General features: G+C 32.2%; 1 protein-coding gene and 1 long non-coding RNA gene across 2 annotated transcripts; both read left to right on the plus strand.

The window, feature by feature from the left end:
- The first annotated feature begins 625 nt into the window (after window positions 1-625).
- Window positions 626-14,219, plus strand: LOC129957360 (uncharacterized). Its single transcript, XR_008782756.1, has 3 exons — window positions 626-810; window positions 4,965-5,105; window positions 14,115-14,219. It is a non-coding gene; the product is annotated as an uncharacterized LOC129957360 (long non-coding RNA).
- A 1,613-nt stretch (window positions 14,220-15,832) lies between these two features.
- LOC129957519 (uncharacterized) lies at window positions 15,833-23,886 on the plus strand. Its single transcript, XM_056069857.1, has 3 exons — window positions 15,833-16,089; window positions 19,593-19,944; window positions 21,859-23,886. The coding sequence occupies exons 1-3, from the start codon at window positions 16,087-16,089 to the stop codon at window positions 22,641-22,643; spliced, it is 1,140 nt and encodes a 379-aa protein (XP_055925832.1). The 5' UTR covers window positions 15,833-16,086; the 3' UTR covers window positions 22,644-23,886.
- The last annotated feature ends 1,895 nt before the right edge of the window (window positions 23,887-25,781 follow it).

A 25,781-nucleotide genomic window follows, 5' to 3' on the forward strand; every position in this document is an offset into this window, starting at 1 on the left:
GCACAAAAGCGGAAGTAAGAAAAAGCGTGGAACAAATGATCACTAATCTTATATAGCATTGGATTTCCGACCTCGTGCCGATAGAATACATGTGTTGACCTTTAACAAGGGCAACGGAAGTATCACTTTCATTTGATACGTATTACTGATGGCGCATTATTTTTACAAAAGAATTAATTAAACCGAAAGTGGAATTATATCAGGAAATAAGAGAATATTTTACTATGAGCTAAATTAAGATAAAGTTTTGGAAATTAATTTGGATTAAATTAAGAGTTTAAAATATCATTACATATATATATCGATTTCTTTTCAATAATCAAACCAAACATATTAAATCGACAAAAATTCAGAAAAATTTATAGATTTTAAATTTCAAATTTGAATTCCTTTTGATTATTTTGTTAGTTATCTTGTCTCTTAAAAATTTAACACTATGAATCTGGCAAGACTTTTTTTAAAACTATCTATGAAGTGTGTCCAGAATGAGTTGTAACATCCTTTTTAATGTATTACTTGGGAATCCGAAGAAACGATACCTGAAATTCATTCCAGCTAATTTTTCTTTATTTATTTTTCATGCAAACGTCATTTCCTTATCAATAGTTTGTGCATCCGGGCTCTTTTATCAGCTTTTCTTTCTTTGCAGCATTCTTAACGAAACCAGACTGTCAGTTCCAACTTGTACAGAAGGGTATCGATTTTAAAGATTAATTGTGTGTTTGATAAACACTTTGTCTTGATTTAAGTAGAAATTGCTCTTACGTAAAACATTCAATCTGTATTGAGTCATAGGATAGTTATAAAATGGTAAGTGACTTTTTTCCATTGATGGTTTGAGTGTATGTGGATTAAAAAATAAAATCTTATTACATAGAGTATAATGGTTTTGATGACAGAAATTTCCATTCGAAGTATACTCTCACTTGAGTGTCCTTAGGTGGAACTCTAAATCTGTTTATATCAAACTTCATACCAGCGTTGATGTGTGGAAGAAGTCCTTAAAATTTAATTCGATTTAAAATTATGAGGTCAGTCTCGAGATAGCCTTGCAGTGGAATAAAAACATATTATTAAATTGATTAAATTGAGCTTAAATAATTTGAAGTCAAGAATGTCATTGCGCCACCCTAAAGAAAAATAAAAACATGATTTTAATTCAATTAAATTCGATTTAAAGTCACTGAAATCAAGCATTTCATCATCGCTGCCTAGAACTAGAATCGAAATGGATTTCCAGTTTAAGGTGTCCGACTAGGTTGAAAACATGAATTTGGATAAAAATTTGATTTTATATTTTTTGCAGTTTTAAAAAATAAGTACGTTTTTGTTTCCAGTTATATTTTTATTTTGTCTGTATGTCAAATAAAAGTCAAGTTATAGCAAACTATTGACATGTAAATGATACTTATTTATAAGCATTTAAAAATTTAAATGCTTTTTCTAATGAATGAGTTTTTTCATAATTCTACTCTACGAGTATCGTCATATCTCAAAAAATAATCAAGATATCTTAATGAAATTTATAATTAGAGCGCTTTATGTTATGTAGAATGTAATAAACTATGGATGTAATGTTGAATGCTTTGGAAGTGGATTTACTATTGTTTATTGTAAATATTGTTAGAAAAAATTCCAATATTTCATAGATAATTTCATATATTGCATATGAAAATTCTATTTTTAAATATAATTCTTAGATAATAGTTAGTTACACTCTAAGATATTTTATATATGTAATGTTACAAAAAAAAAACAACTGTAACATTCTTTTTCTCTAGAACAATCCTGGTTATGAGGTTCTGTAAACAAATACTAAAAACTACATCAAAATATACTTTTTCTTCAAAAGCTACTTTACATATTTAACTAACTTCACTTTTATTCATCATTTTATCCTTATATTAATAAGATAACATCATACAAACATTCATTTTTTCGAAAAATCTCTTCCAAACCTAGTCGGATACATTCATGATGATGATGTCATGGCCGCGTTACCACGGAAAGGGGGTGCAGTAGCTTTTGAGGATAAATACCCCTGAGCACCCGAGGGCAGAAGTCTGACTTCTAGCTCATATGAAGATGACACATTCACATTCGCTTGCACAACCCTTTTTTACAGGGGGGCACCTTCACACACCTTACAGCTGGAAGAAGAACAACCGTATCCGAACCCGGGACGCCCAGATCACGGGGAAGATGCGCGACCCCTATGCCAGGACGCCGGCTGTCAGCTACTTTAATTGATATAATTAAACTGCATTTGCTATCCTTGACTTGGAACAGAATCAATTAGCGGGTGTGGTTTTCACAAAACTTTCTCGCATGCTATCAATTAAAAAAAATATTTTTGTATTTTTCGGATAAATATATTTGTGTGTATCCTATTGCGAACACTATTTATGAAACAATCTATTAAGAGCGATATTTGGTGATTGATTGCTGAGATGCGGTTAACACACAAGTACCAGTAACTGAATGGTTATTTTGAACGCCTTTTTTTCCAACCGCTTCAAATCCAAATTTGACACGGAACTACAATTGTAGTGACAAAAGTTATGAACCAAATTTTATACATTACCTATTCCAATTTTTTTATTAAGGCACTGCTATTTTAAGTCATCGTGTTTGCATGCTGTGAAAGTACCCTGTTAGATTTAGTTTCAAATATGATAGATATTTATACTTTACACTTTAGATATTAAATTTTATCCATCTAATTTTCTCTTCATTTTTTTACTTATTGTGTGACCCCGGGGAGGCACCTAATAATGAGGATGAGATGCTTCCGGCATGGTAGTTAGATCTCGCCACCCTGGAGGGTACACAAATAGGCGGGGGATCTGACTCCTCCCATCGATGACAGGACGTACTTCCTTTGGGGAGGGTTGTACCGTGGCCGGTGATGGCCCTTAGGACTCAACCATAGTTCCCGCCAGTGTTGTAGTTGCAGCTGTCCGTTCATTCAATATTTATTATCCGTGTGTCTTCGTGGCGGGGCGGTGAGTCAGATGGCTGACTTACTTATTGTGTTAATTGGTACTCAGACAGCCGAAAAAATAAATTTACTTTGAATGGATTTCGCTCAAAATTTGCTAAAAATCTACATATTTTGAATAGAGACTCATATACCAAATTTTATCCTTCCAGTTCAAAGCATTTTTGAGTTGTTCACAGATAGACAAGCGAAATTCAAAAACGCTGTTTTTTAGATTTTTAAGCATGAAAATCGTCAAAATCTCGAGTTGGAATCTTTTTGACGATTGCTATACTTCCTCGATACTACGTTTACAAAAAAATAGTAAAAATGAATGTCCGAATTTCAAAGTTTTAATGCTCAATATGTAGTGACTGCATTTGTTTGAAGTGAATCTCTTCAAGTAGGGAATAAGTGCAAAACTTTTTATTCATAGATGTTAAAAAAAAAAAAATGACAAAATGAATATTTCAATTGATGTCATAGTTACGCTTGAATGCATGTATAAAAATGAAATCCTTTTGTTAAGTGGTTTACATCAAAACCTATAAACTCAGTTCTTATTAATTCCTCTATTCGATGTCTCTATTGATATTGCCAGTAGCTCTCTGATATGTCTTTTCAATCAAGTGATATAAATGGTTAGTTCAATAACATGCAATACCATCGAGAGATTGGTTGCTCAGTTGACAGAGATACTGTTACTTTGGTGATAATGATACCCAATTCGCATTTAGTGAGATTTATTTCATCCGGTTTTACAGGAGATTGCGGATTATGGCTCACGGCTCTACCAACAACGGTAGCCGTACGACAAGAGTAACAGAAGATCAATCAAGAATTGCATCAACGATTGACTCATTAATTGACTCTAGTTCCATGTCTAGGAAATTGAAGCGGAGTGACACCTTACCATGGAAGAAGGACGAAAGCATTTACCTTGCCAGTATTAAATGGTATTAATATGAGACCAGTTATTGCGACGCGACAGAAGGCCACGCCTACCTGAGGAAAATTACAAACTTCGACGGAATGATGGCAACAATTGTTTGGCCTTTCCAAACTGATGTTGTCTTAACTTCACGATATTGAGGTACTCTAATCATAACTGTTCACATGCGAACAGAACTACATTCTTTTAAGTTTCTCCTATACCTTTTATAAAGTATAGTAATAATGAAAAAATTCGATCTCGAGATTTTGACGAATCTCCGCATTTCAGACATCCCTGAGTTCGAAAAACACATTTTTAGAAAATGTCTGTCTGTCTGTGAGAAAGATAGTTCGAAAGCGGTTTGAGCTAGACGGTTAAAATTCGCTATACGATCTTTACACCAAATTTACAGATTTTTATAACGTTTTAAGTAAAATCTGATCATAGGAAGTCTGGTTGCTCGAATGTAAGTTAACACAATAATTGAAAAACGAAGAGAGCTAGATAGATGAAATTCAGTGCACATATTTAACATCTATAGTGTAGACACCTGTCAAATGAGCGAAATCCAACAAGGAATTGACCGTCTGTCGATCTGTACTTTCAGACACATGTAAACGCGATATTTCAAACACGCAATGACTTAATGTATCAAATTTGGTACGGAATTTCGTGACTACAAATTTGGTTTTTTTTGTCAAATTTTGGTTTTACTCTATTACGAAAAACGTATCTAAAAAAACAAATACTGTTAACCGTATTCCAGGGATTAATCGCCAAAAACTTCGCCAAGGATGACACGAAGGTTTCAGTCAAAATGCTAAGTTTACGCCAAAAAATATTTCCTAAATATTGCAAGCCAGTGCCATGTAAGGCGTTCTCAGGGATGACACCTTTGTGAGAGATTATTCTAGAAAGTTTGGGGGAGACTTCTCCCGGTGGTTTTGAAACACTTCGTACATATATTTTTCAGAATTTCCCCAATGTTTTGTTTCAATATTACTGATACCTTGAAACTTATATTTGTTATTTTTGGTTTTATATTTATAGGCAAAAGCGATGAATTCATTGAGGAGGAGTGAAGATCTACCAGTACAGAATAGCTTCAATCTTAATTTGGAAAATTTGGCACTCATTTTTCAGTTTATCGAAGATAATCTTGAAGAAGAGGATTTGCCTTTAAATGACGAGGTATCAAAATTTGTATTTTTATCAAATAATTAAAATGTAAATTGCATTTTCGTCTTTGTAGATCGTTAAAATGTTGTTGTCCGAGGATGTGTTAATAATAATTTAACTTCAATCTATATACTTATAATAAAGCTCAATGTGTGTGTGTGTGTGTATGTGTGTGTGTGTTGGTGCTCTACAGGCCAGGTCATTTGACATACAGCTATCAAATTTGGTACATGTATACCTTAGAAGGGAATGGTCCCTTTTTTGGGGGTCACCTGGGGTCCCTTTTTTTGAAATTTTAATTAGAATTTTAATTATTAATTAAAAACTAACTTTCCCGCCAAAAAAATCTCCCATTTTCCCCACCGCCAACTTTTCCGCCAAAAAAATCTTCCATTTTCCCCACCGCCAAATGAGTAAGGCTTCAGTTTTTTTTTCTCCCAACAGTAATGAGGCTAGGGTTAAAATTTTTCGGCGGATTATTTCAAACGATTCTGTTTATTTTCTTAATGTTTTATGCATTTAAAATTAAACATTGTTAATTAATCCATGTTTCAGATTCATTCTGAAGTACTTTTGAATTAAAATAACACAGAATAAAGGAAATTTAAAATGTCTAATCTGCATAGTGTTACCCCAACTGGCGTAGAAAAATTCACGTATTTGCGTTAACGTAACTGGCGAAGAAAATTCACGCATGCGCATTGTGTTCTGATTGTTGACATGGCAACCAATGGATGATTTAAATTATTTTTAGGTTAGTTGCATGCTTTTGTAAGTAAATTGTATTTATGTTAGTTATATATTTTTTGTATATGCTTATAGTTTTAAGTACATCGTTTTTTAAGTAGTTTTTTTTACCTGTTTTCAATGATTGAAATTATTTTTAGGTTAATTGCATGCTTTTGTAATTAAATTGTATTTATGTTAGTTATATATATTTTTGTATATGCTTATAGTTTTAAGTACATCGTTTTTTAAGTAGTTTTTTTAAACCTGTTTTCGACTGATTATTTTAAACGATTCATTTTATTTTCTTAGTGTTTGATGCATTTAAAATTAAACATTGTTAATGAATCGATCTGTTCATGATGAATGTGAGAAATTTTTGTTGACAAATTTTTGAGATATTACATAAATTAAGAAAGATATTTTTTAGTGCCCATAAAGTGTAAACGCTCAGTGACTCTATTATCAGTAATCATATTATTAAAAAAAATGCTTTGTTTCAGTAAAAAATATTATTATATTAATTGCAGATTAATCATTTACAATTTAATTTAAAGCATAATTTCTACGAGGGGTAACAGAAAATTAGAGAGATACATATCACGCTATGACTGAAGGCCTTTATAATATTATGAGTGAATTATATGAATATCAAAATTTGAAGTTTTAAAATATTTTGCTGAAGAATCTATTAAAGTTGGAATTGCGTAAAATATTTAATGGTACGACCGGAGTTTAACCCCCTGCTTGGCGAAATTTTTAAAAATCGCCAACGACGGTCTTGCGAAATGTTCAAAAGCAAAGGAGCAGATGTTCAATTATAGTGCATAATAAAGATTGCCAGCTTTGGCGCGTTATCGCAACTTGGCGAAGCAGGGGGTTAAACTCCGGTTCAACCTATTTAATTATTAAAATTTAAGCGAACATTAAGATTGGCGAACCGGCTGGTCGCCAAAGGCGGCTAGTATTATAATAAATTTGATTTTTCGTATTATTGACTATATAGATGTTTGAATGGATTTTATTTCCCGCTTTCTTGACTTATTTAGATCTTTGAATGGCATATACGATTTATATAACTTATAAAAATTCTCTGTATTTGATTCTCGATTTTGTTTATTCTAATAGTTCCTTATCTGCTGTGCTTGTTAGAATGCATACTTCTGGTGCTAGAAAGAAGAAAAGTAATTTTATCGGCAGCGTCAAGATGTTTTGCTTCGCATACCGAAGAACTAATTTTTAACAAAGAAAGCTATAATCTGTTGCTTAAATTGGAATGGCCAAATCCATTTCCTGAAAAGGAGTGCTTGCAAAACAGTTATAATAACTAGAAGTAAATTATTAGTCAAAAACAAGTAAATTTCTCAATATTATTTTACAGTGATTATCAAGTGATAGCTATTTAAATAATTGAGAGTAGTCTTCATGAAACATTTTCATACAAAACTATAAAAAACTTAGTATGAATTTGAAACAGAACTACATTTGTAGTAACAAGATCACATAATTCATTTCAAGTGCCATTTATCTATGTTGTGTTTATGAATTATTGTGTTCGCGTGCATGAAATTGTACAGAAAGACAGACAGACACCCTTTAAGGGATTTGATTCGAAATTTGACACATATTTATGCTTTAGATATTAAAACTGTATTTATATTCCGTTCATCTAAGTTTATGCACTTTTGAGCTGTCGCGTCTACATGAATTCGAAAGTAATGACTGGCAAGTCATTAAACTTTCCATAAATTCGGATAAAAATTTGAGAAAGAATAAGAACTTTATACGTTGATACTGTATACCAAATTTAATTTACTTAAATTGTTGTGTTTTTGAGTTTATCATGTTGAGTTCTCATGTAGTCGGACAACCAGACAGGCTTTCTGAGGATGGATTTGATTTCCTTCAATATTTGATACAAAAGTACGAATTTGGTTGTTGAGAAACGACCAATCATCAGATTTTATACGTTTAGATTAAAGTAGTTGTGAGTTATCATATTTATGACAGAAAAAAGCATAACCTAAATGTTTTCTCCTGACTTTCTTTTCTTTCGCCACAGAATATCCCCGAACTTGAAATCTCTAGGATTCCCTGTCGGTTGAAAGGATATACGTGGGAGTATTTATTAAGATAAAAAAATACACATAAAAAGACATAAAATATCAATATACACATAAAACGTAACTATATACAATATTATAATGATGAAGGAGGTGCTCGGTGGGGGGGGGGGATGAGTAGATGAAATCTATTGAAGTTAGTATATTCTGGAGAAGAGCATGGTTGGGAAGTGAAACGAAAATTTATACTGGGCTTGGGTCTGAAGAAATCAATTCCTCGTTCTTTTATAGGAACCGCACAAGATTTCTAATTTTAACCTTGGACATCTTGTTTCTCATAACGTTGGTTCACCAGATATTTTCTAGGTCGTGGGTGGGTTTTTTGAGATGAGAAGATGTGGTGAGAGGGCAGCTTGTGGCATAATGAAGGGGATCGCCTACTTCGCCGCAGCCACATTGATCAGATCCTTTAATATGGAATCTCTTGAAATATGAGGGGAAAGGGCCATGGCCAGTTGCAAAGATAATATCAAGCCTATTCCAAGATGATGGGTTAAAGGACACTTTCGAGATGATTTGATGGATGTTTCTGCCAGTTGAGCCATTGTCCCATTCTTCTTGCCATCGCTGTAGGCTCAATTCATTTAGAATACTTTCCAGATGGCTTCTAGGAGCTGGGTATTGAACGGGCGTACCTGCAGAAGTGGCCTGTTTGGCTAGGGAATCTGACTGAGGAAAGACTTCAGAGATTCGCCAAAATCTCGAGTTTAAATTTTTTTGGCGATTACGTTATTTCCTTTTTATTTACTTCCTAAATGAGAAATAAAAAGAACCAAAAGCAAAAGCTTTGGTTTCCTGTTATATGTGGAGAAAAAAGGAAGGAGCAATGAAATAGTGTATAAAATATTATGCATGGATTTAATTACTATGTGCTAGCCTAATTCAGCATGCTGTTTTTACTTTCTTGTATACGTAGATTCTACGTAGATCTTGTATAAAAATTTGAACTCGAGATTTTAATGAATATCCACGTTTTACATCCCCTGAATTCGAAAAACACATTTTTGGAAAATGTCTGTCTGTGTGTCTATGACAAAGACAACTCAAACCGCTTTGAGATAGGCTGTTATTTGTTAGACGGTCATTATATCAAATTTGTAAATTTCTATCAGATTTTGAGCAAAATATGTTCAGAGGAAGTCTGTCTATCCGGCTGTTCAAATATAAGTTAAAAGGATAATTGCTAAACGAAGAGAGCTAGAGGAATGAAATTCGGTACGCAGATTTAACATCTATAGCGTAGACTCCTGTCAAATTTTGAGTTAAATCCAACAAGGGATTGACTTTTTGTCGGTCTATACTTTCTCAAATGTATAAATGAGTTAACTAAAATACGCAATGAATTAAATATAATAAATTTGGCATGGCCATTCTTTGATTACAAGTGTGGCTTTTTTAACAAATGTTTGTTTTAATCGATTCCGAAAAGCGAATCTAAAACACAGATTTGATTTTTGGATGTTATTACCCGCATGTTCGAGCTTAATCGCCAACTGACACGATGGTTTCAGAAAAATAATGAATTCACGCCAAAGATTAGTATTTAGTAACTATTACACGCCAAATGCCATACAAGGCGCTCTTTGATATAGCACCTTCATTAGAGAGTATGGAGAAAGTTCTGCTTAAATTAAATAAAAAATATTTTGATCTGATAAAGGAAAATGTTTAATAAAAGAATTTTAAGATAATATTTTAAAACATTTTAAAATTTATTTTCATTTCCAAAATAAATTCCTCCAATTATTTTTCTGCGTCCTTTACTCTCGCATTTCTTTCTTCTAATACATTTCCTGTTTATCACATGTTCTTGATCCAACAATTCACTGATTTGAATATTGCCTTAAATTCAAAATTTACAGCCCAAATGGCATGAATCATGTGAAGAGGACTGACTCTTTTAGTGATATGCTGGAAAATAGTTTCAAAACATATTTCTGAACCAGCGGATGTCGCCTCTCTAAACTTTTCTCGCATTCTCTCTAATAAAATCCTCATGGCAGAGAACGCCTTGCATAGCATAGTTGTGAAATACTAAACTTAGGCTTAGATATAGCATTTTTACTGAATCTATTGTGTCATCCTTGGAGAGTTATTTGGCTGTTAATCGTTGTTGCTATGACGTTAATAGAATCAAAAAATCGAATTTGTGTTTTAGATGCGTTTTTCATAAAGGATTGAAATAAAAAGTTGATACAGAACTAAAATTGTAGTTACAAAATCCCATACCAAATTTGATATATTTAAAAAATTTCGTCTTTGAGTTATCACGTACATACTTCTGAAAGTACAGATACTTCTGAATACATACTTCTGAATGCATATACATACATACTTCTGAATACATATACATACATACTTCTGAACATACATCGGAATACATATACATATATACTTCTGAACATACTTCTGAATACATATACATACATACTTCTGAATACATATTTCTGAACATACTTCTTCTACATACATACTTCTGAAAGTACAGATCGATAGAGTCAGTTGCTTCTTGAATTTAGCTTAAAATTTGAAAGATGTCTACACTATATTTGTTAATTCTGTGTACCGAATTTTATCCATCTAGCTCCCTTCGTTTTGTAGTTATGGTATCAAATTATATTCGAATAGCTGGACAGACAGACTTCCTCTGAGTAGATTTTGCTTAAAATTTGTAAGAAATTTACAGATTTGATATGCAGACCGCATACCAAGTTTCAATCGTCAAGGGTGAAAGCGCATTTAAGTTATCTTTGTCACAAGCAGAGAGACAGACAGATATTTTCTACATATGTGTTTTTAGAACTCGGAGAGATTTGAAACGTGAAGATTCGTCAAAATTTCGAGTTCAAAATTTTTTGACGATTGCTGTTTTTTCTCTGTACTACGTATACGAGAAAGTAAAAATAATAAAAGTTTTTGAGTATAACATTTTAGCTTGGAAAAAATTATACCATCAAAAACATAACTTGTAAAAAAAACCAAGTCTCGCAGCTCATTTCTTCTATCGTAAAAAGTTGTGAGATCCATGTAATACCAAGTCGGTCAATTTATTCAGTCCCTACTTAAGGGTCCTTCTGTCTTAAGTTATTACGTAATTAGCTAACTTAACAACATCGTATAGTAACCATATCAATATTAAAAATCTTTTATGGTTAAAATAAATAGATTAACTTGGCCATCGCATAGATTGACTTGGCTTCTCGGTGAACTTCGGGATGAGACCCCATCGCATGAAATCACAATGTATCTATACATTAAATTAGATTACATTAACATATTATATTAAATTAGATTGTTTGGTGCGATTGCCAAGTCAATCTATTTATTTTAACCATAAAAGATTTTTAATATTGATATGGTTACTATACGATGTTGTTAAGTTAGCTAATTACGTAATAACTTAAGACAGAAGGACCCTTAAGTAGGGACTGAATAAATGGACCGACTTGGTATTACATGGATCTCACAACTTTTTACGATAGAAGAAATGAGCTGCGAGACTTGGTTTTTTTTACAAGTTATGTTTTTGATGGTATCTCATTTCTTTTTTTATGTAGTCTTCCTCTTTTTCTTTTCCGGTACTACTTCTTGAGCTTCAGCTACATTTTTTTCTTAAAACCCACTCCCTGTCTCTATGGGTTTTTCTCGTAAGCTTTGATGTCACAATTTTTGACAAGTCAGGACGGTAAATGCTTCTTAGTCTGTTGTATTCACAAATTGAGGATTCCTGCGCTTTAATGCTTCCAAAGTCGACATTAATTAGATGTAAGCCATCCAAACTTGTAACTCTCGAAAGTGCCACGTAAGCTTGACCGGATGTGAATACTGCAGAACCTATATCCATCAGTGCATTATTTAGACTTAGGCCTTGACTTTTGTGTATGGTTATAGCATAGGCTATACATATGGGAAACTGTTCGCGATGAACATAAGCTCTATTAATAATTTCAAATTTAGTTTTGACCGGACTAAGCTCGTAAACATGTTCTTTATTAAATGTGATGTATATTTTCTTAATTATTTTTGTATTTTCCGGATCAACCTTTACTCTTTGCACTATACCGATAGAACCATTAACTAAACCATGACTCACGTCAATATTTCGCCTTAACATGACTTTTGCTCCTATTTTTATAATTATGTTCTCTTCGAGGCCTGCAGTCATAGAAGCATCGTCTTCATATTTTTTTATGCATTCACGAGCTCTTTTTGTTAGGTATCTGGGGCAATCTATGCTATCTACAGCTGCAAGTTTTATTTCGGGATGTGGAAGAGATTTAAGCATTGCAGTATTTAATTGTTGACACATGTTTTTTGTAGGTAATAAGCAAACGGTATCATCAGGAAATTTCGAGAGGTGTTCAATTATTTCAATTAATCTGTTTTCATTTGAATTGGATTTGAGAGTTAATAATCTAGTCAAGAGTAAGTCGCGGTCTTTTTCTGTAGTTACACCTAATCTTATTCTATTTAGCATTTCAACAAAGTTAGAATCATTGAGCTGTCGCATGTTAATAGTAAGTTCATCGTATATGAATAGTTCAATCCACAGATTCGGTATAGTGAGGGAACCTAATAACTTGTTAGTTTCAGCAGTTGATAGTTTTTCAAAAGGTGACTTTTCTCTTACCGGCGGAAGCTGTAAGAGATCTCCGAAAACTACAAGATGTTTTTTTCCAAACCACCCATTCTGATCGTCGTTTGTGTCGAATATTTCAGATAAGCGTAAATGAATATATGTTAAAGTAACATTGGATAAGTATGCATTATATATATGCATGTATTCATAATAATAAGCGCATATATATATATATATACTTATTATTTCATTATTATTATTTATACATATACTGGTACACTGAGTCATTCACTGCAAATGTAACTTTGTAATCTGGGGGCATGGCATCCTATATATTATATATATTTATATGGGATTGCAAAGTTATTTATGCAGTTGGTGTATCTAGAAAACTAGACGAAATTGCTAAATATTTTAGTTTTTCCTTGATTTATATACTAAACACTAATTGTATTCTAAATTTGAAGCTTCTATACGTCTTAAACCAAACTTTCAGAGATTTTGTTAAAAAGCTCTTTCCAGTGCCACCAGTTCCACTCACAAAACAGCGTAAAACGTCAGCGTTATTATCAGTTGTGTCCATTTTATTTGTGATCATATCGACTTTTTTTTAATCGGCATTAAGTTTTGCGATCATACTTTGAAGATCAGTTTGCTCTTCTTCTACCAGATTGATTCTCTGAAAGTCACCAGTTGCGTTTGCAGTTTCTACAGCTTCAAATTGAATTATTTCAATTTGATATTGTTACAAACCTGTAATTTTCCTTCCCAGCACAAATAGTGTCATCATAAGAAAGACCGTTTTACAGTAATCTGAATTGGATGCTGTCGGATGCCGAGCCAGTGATACGAGAGCTTGGTGGCAAACTTGGCGACCATTTGGCGACTTGGCGACGAATTTGCCGACAAAATGGATAATGCTCGAAACTTCGAAAAATTTATCGATCCGTCCATTATTACATGGATATTTTAGTTTTTCCTTGATTTATACACTAAACACTAATTGTATTCTAAATTTGAAGCTTCTATGTCTGCTAGAAGTGCCTTAGAGTTTTGATGATCTGTCAGTCAGTCAGTCAGTGACAAAATTCACAAACTTTGACTAGTTATAATTCTTAAACTACTGGTTCAAATTTAATGAAATTTGAAATATACCGTGTTTATATAATGCCTGCTTGGTTACTGAAAATTCAGGCTTCTAGTGTTATCCACAACGAAGTTATAGAGGTTTGAAAATGGCCTGAACTGCTTCGAGAAAAGGATAGTACGGCCGTGCCGCTTGTTTTTTTTTTGCTCGACTTGGTGGGGGCACTGCCGTGCCCCCAGATCTACCTGAAATCGAGTTAAGATTTCTAGTAGGTAGCGTATATTGGATATTCTGAAATAAGAACTAATCAATATCATTATTGGCTCAAGTTTTATATACTTTGTAACATTTCAAGTATTTATTTAGAGATATTTAGAATATTGTTCATACATATATACCTATATTTAGAATATTGTTTATACATCTATATCTATATTTAGAATATTGTTTTTGGTTTATAGTTATTGCGATTTTTGTTTATAAAGATTTATTTTTGTTTTTTGCAGGAGCTTTCGCAAGAGGATTGGGAAATGTCTTAGAATTTCACTCATATGATAAATGCCCACGTCATCTTAAGGTCACTTTAAATAAAGAATTTTCACAAATTAGAAGCATGACTGGTCTTTTCACGATTTTTAGATACAAATATACAAAAAATTTCCGGTTTTGTTCTCAGCTCTAACATAAAAAAAGAAGAATTTTTACAGAATTTATCGGCAGAGTATTATTTTGGGTTCCCTTTTACACTCCGGTTGACATCAAAATTTGACACAAAACTACAGTTGTGATCTCGAGATAACATACCAAATTTCATTGAGTCATGTATTCGAAAGAACAGACTAACAGACGGTCAACTGGTTGATGGATTTGGTTTCAAAAATTTGATAAATATCTAAATTTAAATGCTAAACCTATGCACTACATTTTATTTGCCTAACTCTTTTGTACTGGAACAGATGTCAAATATATTGGAACAGATAGGCAGACTTAATGAGAATTGATTTCGATCAAAATTTGATAAAAATCAATTCTCATTCAGTCTGTCTATCAAAATTTGATAGAAATAATTTGTCTGTTCGATCAAAATTTGATAGAAATCAACAAATTTGATTGTAATTCCATATTTTAAATTTCAATCACCTAGCTCAAAGCAATTTTGAATTTTCATATTCACAGATAGATAGCCAGACATAAATGAGTTTTTCGGACTCAAAGAAATCTGGAACTTGGAGGGTCGTCAAAATCTCAAGTTCGAATTTTTTTGCCGATTGCAGTTCTTCCTCAGTAATTCGTATAAGAAAAAGTGAAAATGAGACTCGTATACAGTTAGTTTTATGTATTATGAATTCAATTATTTAATAAATTGTGTCTCAAAAAGAACGCCAGATTTCAGTTTGTCGTCATTCGTGTAATAAAGTGTTGAAAGAAAAACTGTTTAACAGCTGATAGTTTAGGGTTAGTGAAAATGGAGGGCTATACGATAGAACAACGTGTTAACGCAAGATGTGGGTTAAGTAAAAAACACAGCTTTTTTTCTTTAAATTGTTATATTTTTGTTGAATTATAAAGTAAACAGGATAGGGTTATGTATGAAATAACTCATTGGGCAAATAGCCTCCATGGTATTGCTGGCACATACTCACTCTTTTGTCGAAATTTTCCATGACCATTTTGCATGAATGTGGCTGAATTTCGTTGATGCAGCATTGAATTTCTTCCTTCATTGCGTGCTTGTGGGCTTGTTGGCATAGTTATTTGACTTCAAATAATCCCATAAAAAGAAATCCAATGGAGTTAAATCACACGATCTAGGGGGCTAATTCTCAAATTTTCGAACTGTGGCTGCCAGACTCTCATTATTTTTTTAAACATTGTTCAACAATGAAAACACGTTGTTCTATTGTGTAATGCTCCATTTTGACAAACCCTAAACTATCAGCTATCAAATGGTTTTTTAATAGGGCTACCAATACTTCCCTGCACGAGTGGTGGCAAATTCAAATCTTGCGTTAATTTTGTGACACAATTTAATAACTACATAATTCTTGATAAAAATCTCTTTTTAAATATTTTCAGAGTATTAGCCAAATATAAGAAATTAATTGCCAAAGAAATGCGAGCAAATTTAAAACTGATAGAGTCAATAACTGATTTTATTTACCTTCAGTGCCGATTATTATTGTTTTTTAAATTTTTTTTAGTGCCAGAATCTGTTATCGGTATTGCTCCACTTCCATAGGAACGCAATCTTATCAATAATTGATAACTTATGCCCGACGCAGACTTCATCGCGAGTTTCACTTTGCTCTAAGCGGATGTTGATTTAAAGCGATTTTGTATTATGCTATATTAAGCTGTATTTTCAGTATTAAAAAGACAAGTTAATATTGAAAAGGCTAACAAAGTTTAGAAATTTCTTATGATAAATCTCTTCATACAACTCAGAGCATTATTGATAGAAGTATAAAAATATTGAAAATGGTGAGTAGTTTTAATTTTTATTTTAGTGAACAGAAAAAGCCATGAGTATTCGTGTATCCGATATAAACTTTAGTTAGTGTTTAAGGGACTATAGGATCTTTAACAACTAAAACAGACCGCGAAAGTTTGTTAAATTTGACTCCTCCTAACGTAAGAAAAAAATTAGATTTAGATAGATTTTTAGATTTTAATAGATTTTATTTTTTAGATTTAAATAGATTTTTTATCACAGTTTTATAAGACATTTAACCTTATAATTATGAATTTTTAAGTCAATGAAATAATTTTCACTAATTTAAATATATGTGAAAGAAAACATGTTCCGTTTATATTGTTGAAGACAGAATTTGCTTACGCGCAAAGTTTTTCAGAAAATAAGTAACTTATTTTAACGTATGTTACGTCAATTAACTCCCAACGAACATAACTTGATAATCATGAATAGTGATAAACATTTTTTTAGATTCACTGGAGTTATTTTACTTTTTATGTTGCTAAAAATTGATAACGCTTTTTTAAAAAAAACATTTTTAGCATATCAGCAGGCACAGAGAAAAGAGTATACATAATAATGCTTTGATTTTCATTTTCCATGATTTTCTGTATTATGTGTTATGTTTATTATGCGAAATTTTCCAGGTATGCTTATACTTGGGAAAATTTCGTATTGATACAATGAACCATTTCTGTTTGATCCTTATGGAAGCTCTGAAAATGTTGTATTGAGAAAAATGAGTTTAAAATAAACATTTCTGAGTGAAGGGTCAACAATGACCTTCTTACTATATCATTTAAACTAATTAACGTGCACACATGTGCAATGCCAAAAAATGTCCAGAAGAGTTTCGGCTATTAAATGAAATCATAAAAAGAAATTTCGAAAAATAAATGTTTAAACATCTTATTTGCTGCTGGGAATCAACAGCTTCGATGAAGATGGCAATTAGTCAAACAGGCCGGTGTTTTGGATAGAAGCAAAGGATCCATTCAGAATCCTTCTAGAAGAAATCGATCTTTGCATATGGCGAAACAGGGTGTCATCCTTTATCGAAAAATCTGGACCAATGACGAAAAACATTGTTGAAAGAATTGCATCATCAATTTATTCCTTACCATGGCAGACATATAACTTTTAATTCAATGATCACGTGTGCCTCCCTTCAACTTCTGTCTAGAGGAATTCGATCATTGAAGAGACAGGATGATTCGTTAGTAATTTCAAGCTGCTTTACAGCCAATAACGTGAAATAAAAATTAAGTATAGATTAGGTGAAAAAGCGATCAATATTTTTACCTATAAAGTTTTCATTTCTGTTGTGCTTATCACTATCGAGCTACGGTGAAATGCGCATTAATATTTGGCCTACTTTCATATTATTAATTACTAGCCTCATCCTGTGACGAAATTGAGCAATCTAGGACAATGCTTATCACCCTGGCGTTTCTCAAAAAATTTTAATTTTCATATTTCATCCTATCTGAGCCATTTCAGTCCAAATGTTTATATGTTTATATAATTGCTTATTAGTTTCTTTTTCTAAAATTATCAATGTCCGCACTCTCTGTTATCATCTATAAGCAGGAAACCCCAACTAGCTATTTATTTTGTTCTTTAATTGTTTCAACTCTTTCCTTTGGTTCCAAGTATATAATAACCAACTAACTCCTGAAACAAAACGATGCATGCCTGGTTTTGGTAATACTTGCAATAATTTTAAATGAGGATGTACCAACGGTAGAAATTTTTCTTTTCTGGAAGATTCACCAACGGTAGAAATTTTTCTATTCTGGAAGAATTTTTCTGTGTTGCAACATTAGTTTGTAAACCCTATTGAGACATCTTTTAATTATGCACCTCTGTTCGTCTTATTTATAAATGAAGATGCGTTTCAGTTCCAAACAAATATTTCCGTTTAGAAAAATGTTAATTTCTATTTTTGTTTTCGTTGAAATCCTACAAACTTTTAAGAGTATTCTTCCTTTTAACAAAATAACCATTAAAGTTTGATATTTTTAAAATTAAAATGAAATATGATATTCTTTAAATTCATTTCAATAGAGTCCTCTGAGCAATATATACTAGTCCTTGCCTTTAAAATGTAATGGAAGGATTTTATTTTTTTTATAAAGGGTGTCCCAAAATTATCGCAAGATTTGAATTGTCACCATTCGTGCAGTAGTGTTGGCAAACATGTTAAAAACCTTTTAACTGCTAACAGTTTAAGGATAATAAAAATGGAGAGTTACACGATAGTGCAAAGTGTTAACTCAAGATTTTAATTAAATAAAAAGCAGTTTTTTCTTTAAATTGTAACATTTTTATTGAGTCGTGCACAGGATAGGGTTATGTATGGAATAACTCTTTGGGCAAATAGCCTCCATGGCATTGCTGGCACATACTCACTCTTTTGTCGAAATTTTCCCTGGCATTTTGCATAAATGTGGCTGAATTTCTTTGATGCGGTTTTGAATTTCCTTCTTCAATGCTCACTCGCTTGTGGACTTTCTGACATAGAAGTTTGACTTCAAATAACTCAATAATGTTAAATCACTCGATCTAGGGAGCCGCTTCTCAAATTTTCGAACTGTGGCCGCCAGTCTTTCATTATATTGTTCAACAATGAGAACACGTTTTTCTATCCTGTCTCTAACTCTCGCTGTATTTTTGCTAACCCTAAACCATAGGCTATCTAATGTTTTTAATAGGATTGCAATCGACCACATTGCAACAAGTGGGTTAATTTTAATTTTTTATTTTTTTGTATGAAAATTTTGTTTTCCTTAATAAGAAAGGCATAAATTTTGTTTTGTACAACTCTCATTTTTCTTACTTATTTTGAATAAATTTGTTCTAAAGGCACTCTCATTATTTTTTTACAATAACATCTGTTTTTTTGATGAAGGCAAGGCATTTATATCATAGTCTTATCAGGGCCTTATTTATACTTTGCCTAAACAGTATTTGTCATGCTATGTCATGCCTAGGTATTATATACAATCCCTAGACATTCTATAGAATACCGACTTTTCATACTTTGTCGGTAACAGATACATCTCTGCTTTCAATTTTTTATTCAGAAATGTAAATGAAGTTATTAATTGATTGGATCCCATTTCGAATGTTCTGTTTTCTGTCATAAAAACCAAATACTAATGATTATTTCCATTAATTTTTATTCTTTCTGCATACAGGGATGAGTGAAAGAAAGAAAAGCGTTGTTATAGCTAATCTTAAAAAAAGCTAACACTGTAAACATTTTCTTGCGATTCAAGAAGGTAATGAGCTTAATTTATAAATAATTATCTCGAAAACAAAATAGAATATTTTTTTTTCAATTAACAGATCCTTAGGCATGTGCTAAAACAAGACAATGCCAAATATCTAAACTGAATTTTTGCCTTTTTGACTTTTTCTCAATCTGAATTTTTTTTTCTTTAACTGAAAATTTTACTAATTAAGGTAAAAAGAATGGAATTCTAACTTTTTCTTTTATTATTTATAGGCTGATTGTGAGATTCCAGTTGAGCATCTTGAAAATGAACCTGATCAGGTTCGTTACAGACAAGGATCTAGACAATTTTCAGAAATTATTAATAACAATGCACAGATCTTCCAACATATAAGACCGGATAACATGCAATGGAAGCTACAAAGAATGAAAACTATCAAAACTCTCAATGAATTGCGAGAAAAACTGGATGTAGTCTGCGTTGGAGCCAGTTATGGCAAAGGGTTTGGAAATGGAGCACAGATATCCGGTGCTGTTACGGCGATAGTAGGTGCTATTATGGCCCTTGGAAAATCATCATCAGCTGCAACTGTTATGAATTTTGGTAGCTTAATAAACAATTCAGGTATGTATTCAAATTTTAGAGCTGCACATTAAGCAGTCATTACAATTGGTCCATCCTAGGTTTCCTCCTATAGAAAAATATGTCACGTCTTTTAGTGATATAATGAAGAGAACCATGCATTCACGTTAGATATCTTCTTGACGCAATGGATCCAAAATTTCGTCCAGTTCTGCAATTTTAGTTTCAAGACTACTTATCAAATTTCATTTATTTTATTCGTTGTGTTTTTGCTTGTGCTTGAATTTTTTCTCCGTGCTCGAGTGTGTCAGTCGCTGACTGCTGGCCGCTGGTCAAGGTGCTGTTATAAATGTTCGCCGGATTTTTTATTTCTTTCAAGATGACTGAAATACTACATTAATTTTTTCAAAAGACTGGTGATTCTCAAAGTGAAATAATTTATAAGATTCGGCAAGTGTTTGGAGATGACGCTGTGGAGATAACACAAGTGAAAAACTGGTTTAACCGATTCAAAAATGACCGCACATTGGTAGAAAATGATCAATGTCCTGGGAGGCTACAAACGTCTCGGAGTATAATTTACATTGAGAGGGTGGAAAATCTGGTAAATGGAGATAGTCATTGACCGTACGGGAGATTGCCGTAGGGGTCAGTTAAGATTCCGCACATGCAATTTTGCTTGATAATTTGATCATGCTCAGAGTGGCCACGAAATTTGTGGCCAAGCTGCTGTCGGCAAAACAAAAAGAACTCTATTTGTGATTACACAGGACCTTTTGGACACTACTGACACTGATCCTCATTTTCTGAATACCTGGATTACTGGAGATGAGTCATGAGTATACGGATACGACCCAGAAACAAAATCACGGTAGTCGCAATGGAAGCATTCCGACTCCCCAAGACCGAATAAATAGGGGCCGAATCGCAATAGGGGCGCAGCAAAATCTATATGATTCTAACTGTATTCTTTGATATCTATGGAATTGAGCATCACGAATACGCACCGGAAGGACAAACAGTGACAAAAGAGTACTATCAACAAGTTCTACGACAACTGAGAGATGCAGTTCGGTGCAAAAGATCAGACCTCTGAACGACAAGAAACTAGCAGTTGCATAATGATAGAGCTCCGAATCATTCGTCCCGCTCAATCCAGTCTTTCTTGGCGAAACATGGAATTTCAGTTGCATCCAAGCCTCCCTATTCGCCAGATATGGCTCTTTGCGACTTCTGATTGTTTCTGAAATTAAGGATGTCGTTGAAAGGATCCCATTTTGAGAGTAGAGAAAAGATAATGCAAAACGCGACGACGGGGATGAACACCATTCCAAAAGAAGTCTTCTAGGAATGTTCGGATCGGTTGGCTAAGTATGTGAAGGCGCAAGTTTGTCTATTTTGAAGGGGATTACGGTCCCAAATTCATCACATAAGTAACATATCCTTCCTGACCAAAAGTCGGATACTTTTTAGGCCTTTTATTTTATACTTTTCATTGATTTCGAAATACGAATCATACACATAAATTTACTTATCTAGGTTCCGCAATTGCCTGGTAAACACGATCTGGTGACACGGGAATCGCATGGTTTTGAAATGCAATCCTGATTCCACCGAAGAACAGTCTAAGTGGTTTGGTACATGTTATATCAGTCGGCACTAAATGCCCACCTATTAGAGTGGAATGGAAGTTTGTAGAAATGACTGCCTTTTGCTCAAATATCGTCTTTTATCTTCTAACTGCAATTCAAAATTATAAAGTCCCTATTGAAAATTCCCAGTATTGCTTGAAATAGGGATAAATATAAATAATTAATCATTTTTCTAGCTTGTTGCATTTTTTTAATTTCTTGTATCTGTATTCCATATTGGCTCTTTTATTAGAGATTTTTATTTATTCTTTTATTAAAAGTTATTGTAATTTCTATTTATAAAGATTTGTTTTTATATTTTTAGGAACTTTGGTGGGAGGAATGTCGAACATTATCGAATCCTACATATCTGCGGAATACCTACGTGAAGTAAAAGCCGTTTTAGAAAAGGACAAGGAGCTTTCTGAGCCATTGCAAGAATGGTTGGCCTTTTCTCGAACTTTAGATGCAAATATGCAAATTATTTTCGGTTATGATCTCAACTCCATTATCCAGAATAATGTCTTGAAAGTGTTTTCTGAATTTACTGTGCTCTACAATTCTATTAAAGGGTTCAATGCAACCATAGAAGTTATGAACAAAGGACAATACGCAATGCACATCGGAACTGACGTTACAGTTGATAAATTGCTGAAATTTAGCAAAGAATTGGATGTATCTCCTCAACTGGGAGATACTGTGGTCAAATTAAGCGAATCTTTTAAACTTTTGCAAGTCGCTAAAGATGGTGTTAAAGTCTACCAAAATTTGTTTGGCGAGAGCGCTACGTCAGTCGAAAGTCCTAGGGCAAATCAAATGCCTGTTGCTTCACGTAATCCTGATGCAATGATAGCCAGCCATGATGAAGATTCTGTAGAATTGGTGTCCAATCATGAAGCCCCATTCCAAGCACAAAGTCCATCAGTAAAAGCCATTTCAGCTTTTTGCGCTTTTCAAGCTGTTGACATAGCAACTTGTGTTGTTTCTTTAATATCGGCTGTAACGGTTATTAGAGATGGTAAATCCAAATTTTCTGATGCTATAAAACAGATTTCTGATCTTCTTGACGCTGAATTAAGAAGCCTGGAAGAACTTAATTCATACAATTAAGTTAAAATGTGATTTCTTTTCAATGATACTAATATTTTAACCAACAAATCAAATTTATATTTTCATTGAATTTTTTAAAAAATAAATTAATCATATTTTTCAACAATTTATTTTTCACAAAAAAAATTAAATTAAAGTTGCACGAGTATGTTATACGTTAATGGGAAAAAATTAACTTTTATCAATGCGTTGCCGTTATATTGACAAAAGCTCAAATTAAAAGAATAAATTAACTATTATTCCAAATTAAAAAAAAGTGATTTTCAGAACTTTTCTGTATGAAATGAAATTAATATTAAACATGATATTTTTTGAAAAGTAAATGCAAGGAAACAAACGTTTTCTATTATCTTTTACAATACCTATATCACTCAATCAATTAAACAGTTTTATTGAAGACAAATATTGTTTAATATGTACAAGATATATATTTTAATCGGAGCAGAACAGATAATTTGTAAACCTTTAGTAATAGACTATATATGCTAACTAGTATGCTAACAAATTGTCTAAACGAAATAAGTTTATATATACTGAGTCAATAAATGCTGATGAATTACGACTTTTAAATTTTTACATATATCTTCTGCCCTGTAAATCATATTTAACAAAATATTCTTAAGAAGCTGATATTTCAATTAAAAAGACTTGCACTCCAATCAACTTAATAAATCACTAAATATATAAAATATAAAGCTGACCGATTTATGAAAAATTTAATCTCACTATTCTATAAAAACGGGTGGTTTTAGATCACTTCATCGACCGCCTCAAAAAAGCCAATCATCTCCCAGAGTTTCTCAAGAGTGATTGGCTTAAATTGTGAAAATGCTGTTTGTTCTAATATGGTAACATTCAAAACTTAATAAATCGGTTAGATTTGAAGCAGAAGATAGAAACGTTTATTTATTGATTTAAAAGTTGAAGTGTCAAGAATATTTTGCAGAAAATGAATCCTTAGGACCAAAGGACTGTCTAAAATTTAAACAATGATTTTTTGAAATATATTTATAAACTGAAAAAATATTATTATTGGCAGCGTTTATATAATTTAAAAATAAATCTAATAACTAAATTTTTCATCGAATCCGTGAAATATTTGTTTAATTAATTCTTTGAGATATTATACATTTTGAAAATTATTCTGTAGTGCACATAAGACTTCAATGCCAAACTTCTTTGCTTTCAGTTCTCATATTCTTTTTAAAGACATGTTTGGATTCACTAAAAACGTATTTATATTCATTGTAGTTTCATTATTTTCACTTTAATTTGAATTTTACAGGCGCTACTAGAAGATTAGAGAGAGTTGTGTTGTACAATGAACAGAACTGCTTAAGGCCTACATAATAGTATAAGTAAATAGTGATAAGTTAATATGACTATCAAAATTTGAAGCTTAAAACTATTTTGCTGAAATACTTATTATGAGAACAAGTTACATAAAATATTAATTGAACATTTTAGTGAACATTAGTATTGGCGAACCGGCTGGTCACCAAAGATGGCTAGTACACAACAAATCATTATTTATATGTCTTTTCAACACAACTACAATTCATTCATAACCATTGTAATGATAAAGCATTTCGTTTATACAATGAAATATACATAAATCCACGATTATACGTCATTTTCGATATTGAAAAAGACTGAAATGCCCTGGAGATCATTTTCAAAAAATTTCAAGAGTCATACGATAATCATGTCTCAGGATTAATCACAGTGAAGGAATTAACAAAAGACTTTTCAAGTAATAATTGAATAAAAATACTAGGCTTTGATGAAGAAAATGTGATGTTATTTTAGTTTCCTTTAAAGACGTGTGATGATCCTGCTTTCATCATGATGACGTCGCGCTTTAAGCTACCTGCTCGTGCCAGCGGATTAATAGTGCGATGTACGAGCAAACTGTATTCTTTTTCTGTATTCACGATATATATATATATATATATATATATATATATATATATATATATATATATATATATATATATATATATATTTAATGATATTTTAAACTCTTAATTTAAACCAAATTAATTTCGAAAAGTTTTATCTTAATTTAGCCCATAGTAATTTCATTCTCTTATTTCCTGATACAATTCCACTTTCTGTTTAATTAATTCCTCTGAAGCTGTGAAAAATTACTGCGCAATCACTTCTACGTATCAAATGAAAGTGATCCCTTCATTACCCTTGTCAAAGGTCAACACATGTATTCAATCGGCACGTAGCCGGAAGTCCCATGTTATATAAGACTAGTGATCATTTGTTTCGCCCCTTCTTCCCTTCTTTCTTTCTTACTTCTGCTTTTGTGCCGCGCTGTGTCTTCGTGTAAATAAATCATACCTGTCCCCCGTGAGAGAATAAAACGAAATTAAAAATGCCAAGTCTCTTCATTGTTTGTCAAACCTGCATTCTGCTTCAACCAAATAATATGTTACATATATTCCATTAACTAGCTAAAAAAAAACATTTTCTTAATATTTTTCAATAACATTTTATTTACATCCTATAGAATAGGATGATATGATGATATGGAGATATATAAACCATATAGAATACGAAACGCATAAAATTTACACGTCTAAAATAATAAAGGCACCATTATTCTGATTTTTATGACAAATTCTTAATTTTAAAATTTAATTATTCTTTTCCGTAATATACAATAATTATTTAAAAAAAAGGAATTAAAAAATATTCTTTTAGATAAATTTGCATTACTAGCATTAAATTTGTAATAATCAGATTTATTTATTAAAAATTTGTTAATATGCCTTTTTATTCATTTGTTTAATTACGTTATGGCTTTGAAAGACGTATGATTTAATGAATTTATTTGTTTAGCTGTTTCATCTATAGTTCGTACTTGAAAAAACCGCCAGGAGTAATCTCAATAACTTTTTCTCGCATATCCTCTAATAAAAGTGCTATCCAACTGCTCCCACATGAAATTGTGGTGTTTATATATGTCTCAAGGTTTTGCTTGGCAGTGACGAACAGTAGTTTTGAAATATTAATCTTTGGCCTAAATCTATCAATTTTTTTAATCACTAGTTATCCGTGGCATTTAACAATAGGCCAAATTTATATTTCAGATGCGTTATTTCCGACCAACAGAAATCAAAATCT

This window comes from Argiope bruennichi, chromosome 11 (assembly GCF_947563725.1).
Source record: "Argiope bruennichi chromosome 11, qqArgBrue1.1, whole genome shotgun sequence".
In the NCBI taxonomy this organism is placed as follows: domain Eukaryota; kingdom Metazoa; phylum Arthropoda; class Arachnida; order Araneae; family Araneidae; genus Argiope; species Argiope bruennichi.

Excerpts from the sequence above, each read along its gene's own strand:
- LOC129957519 (XM_056069857.1), top strand. Across the intron at positions 19,945-21,858 it reads TAGCTTAATAAACAATTCAG|GAACTTTGGTGGGAGGAATG; the intron begins GTATGTATTCAA and ends TTATATTTTTAG.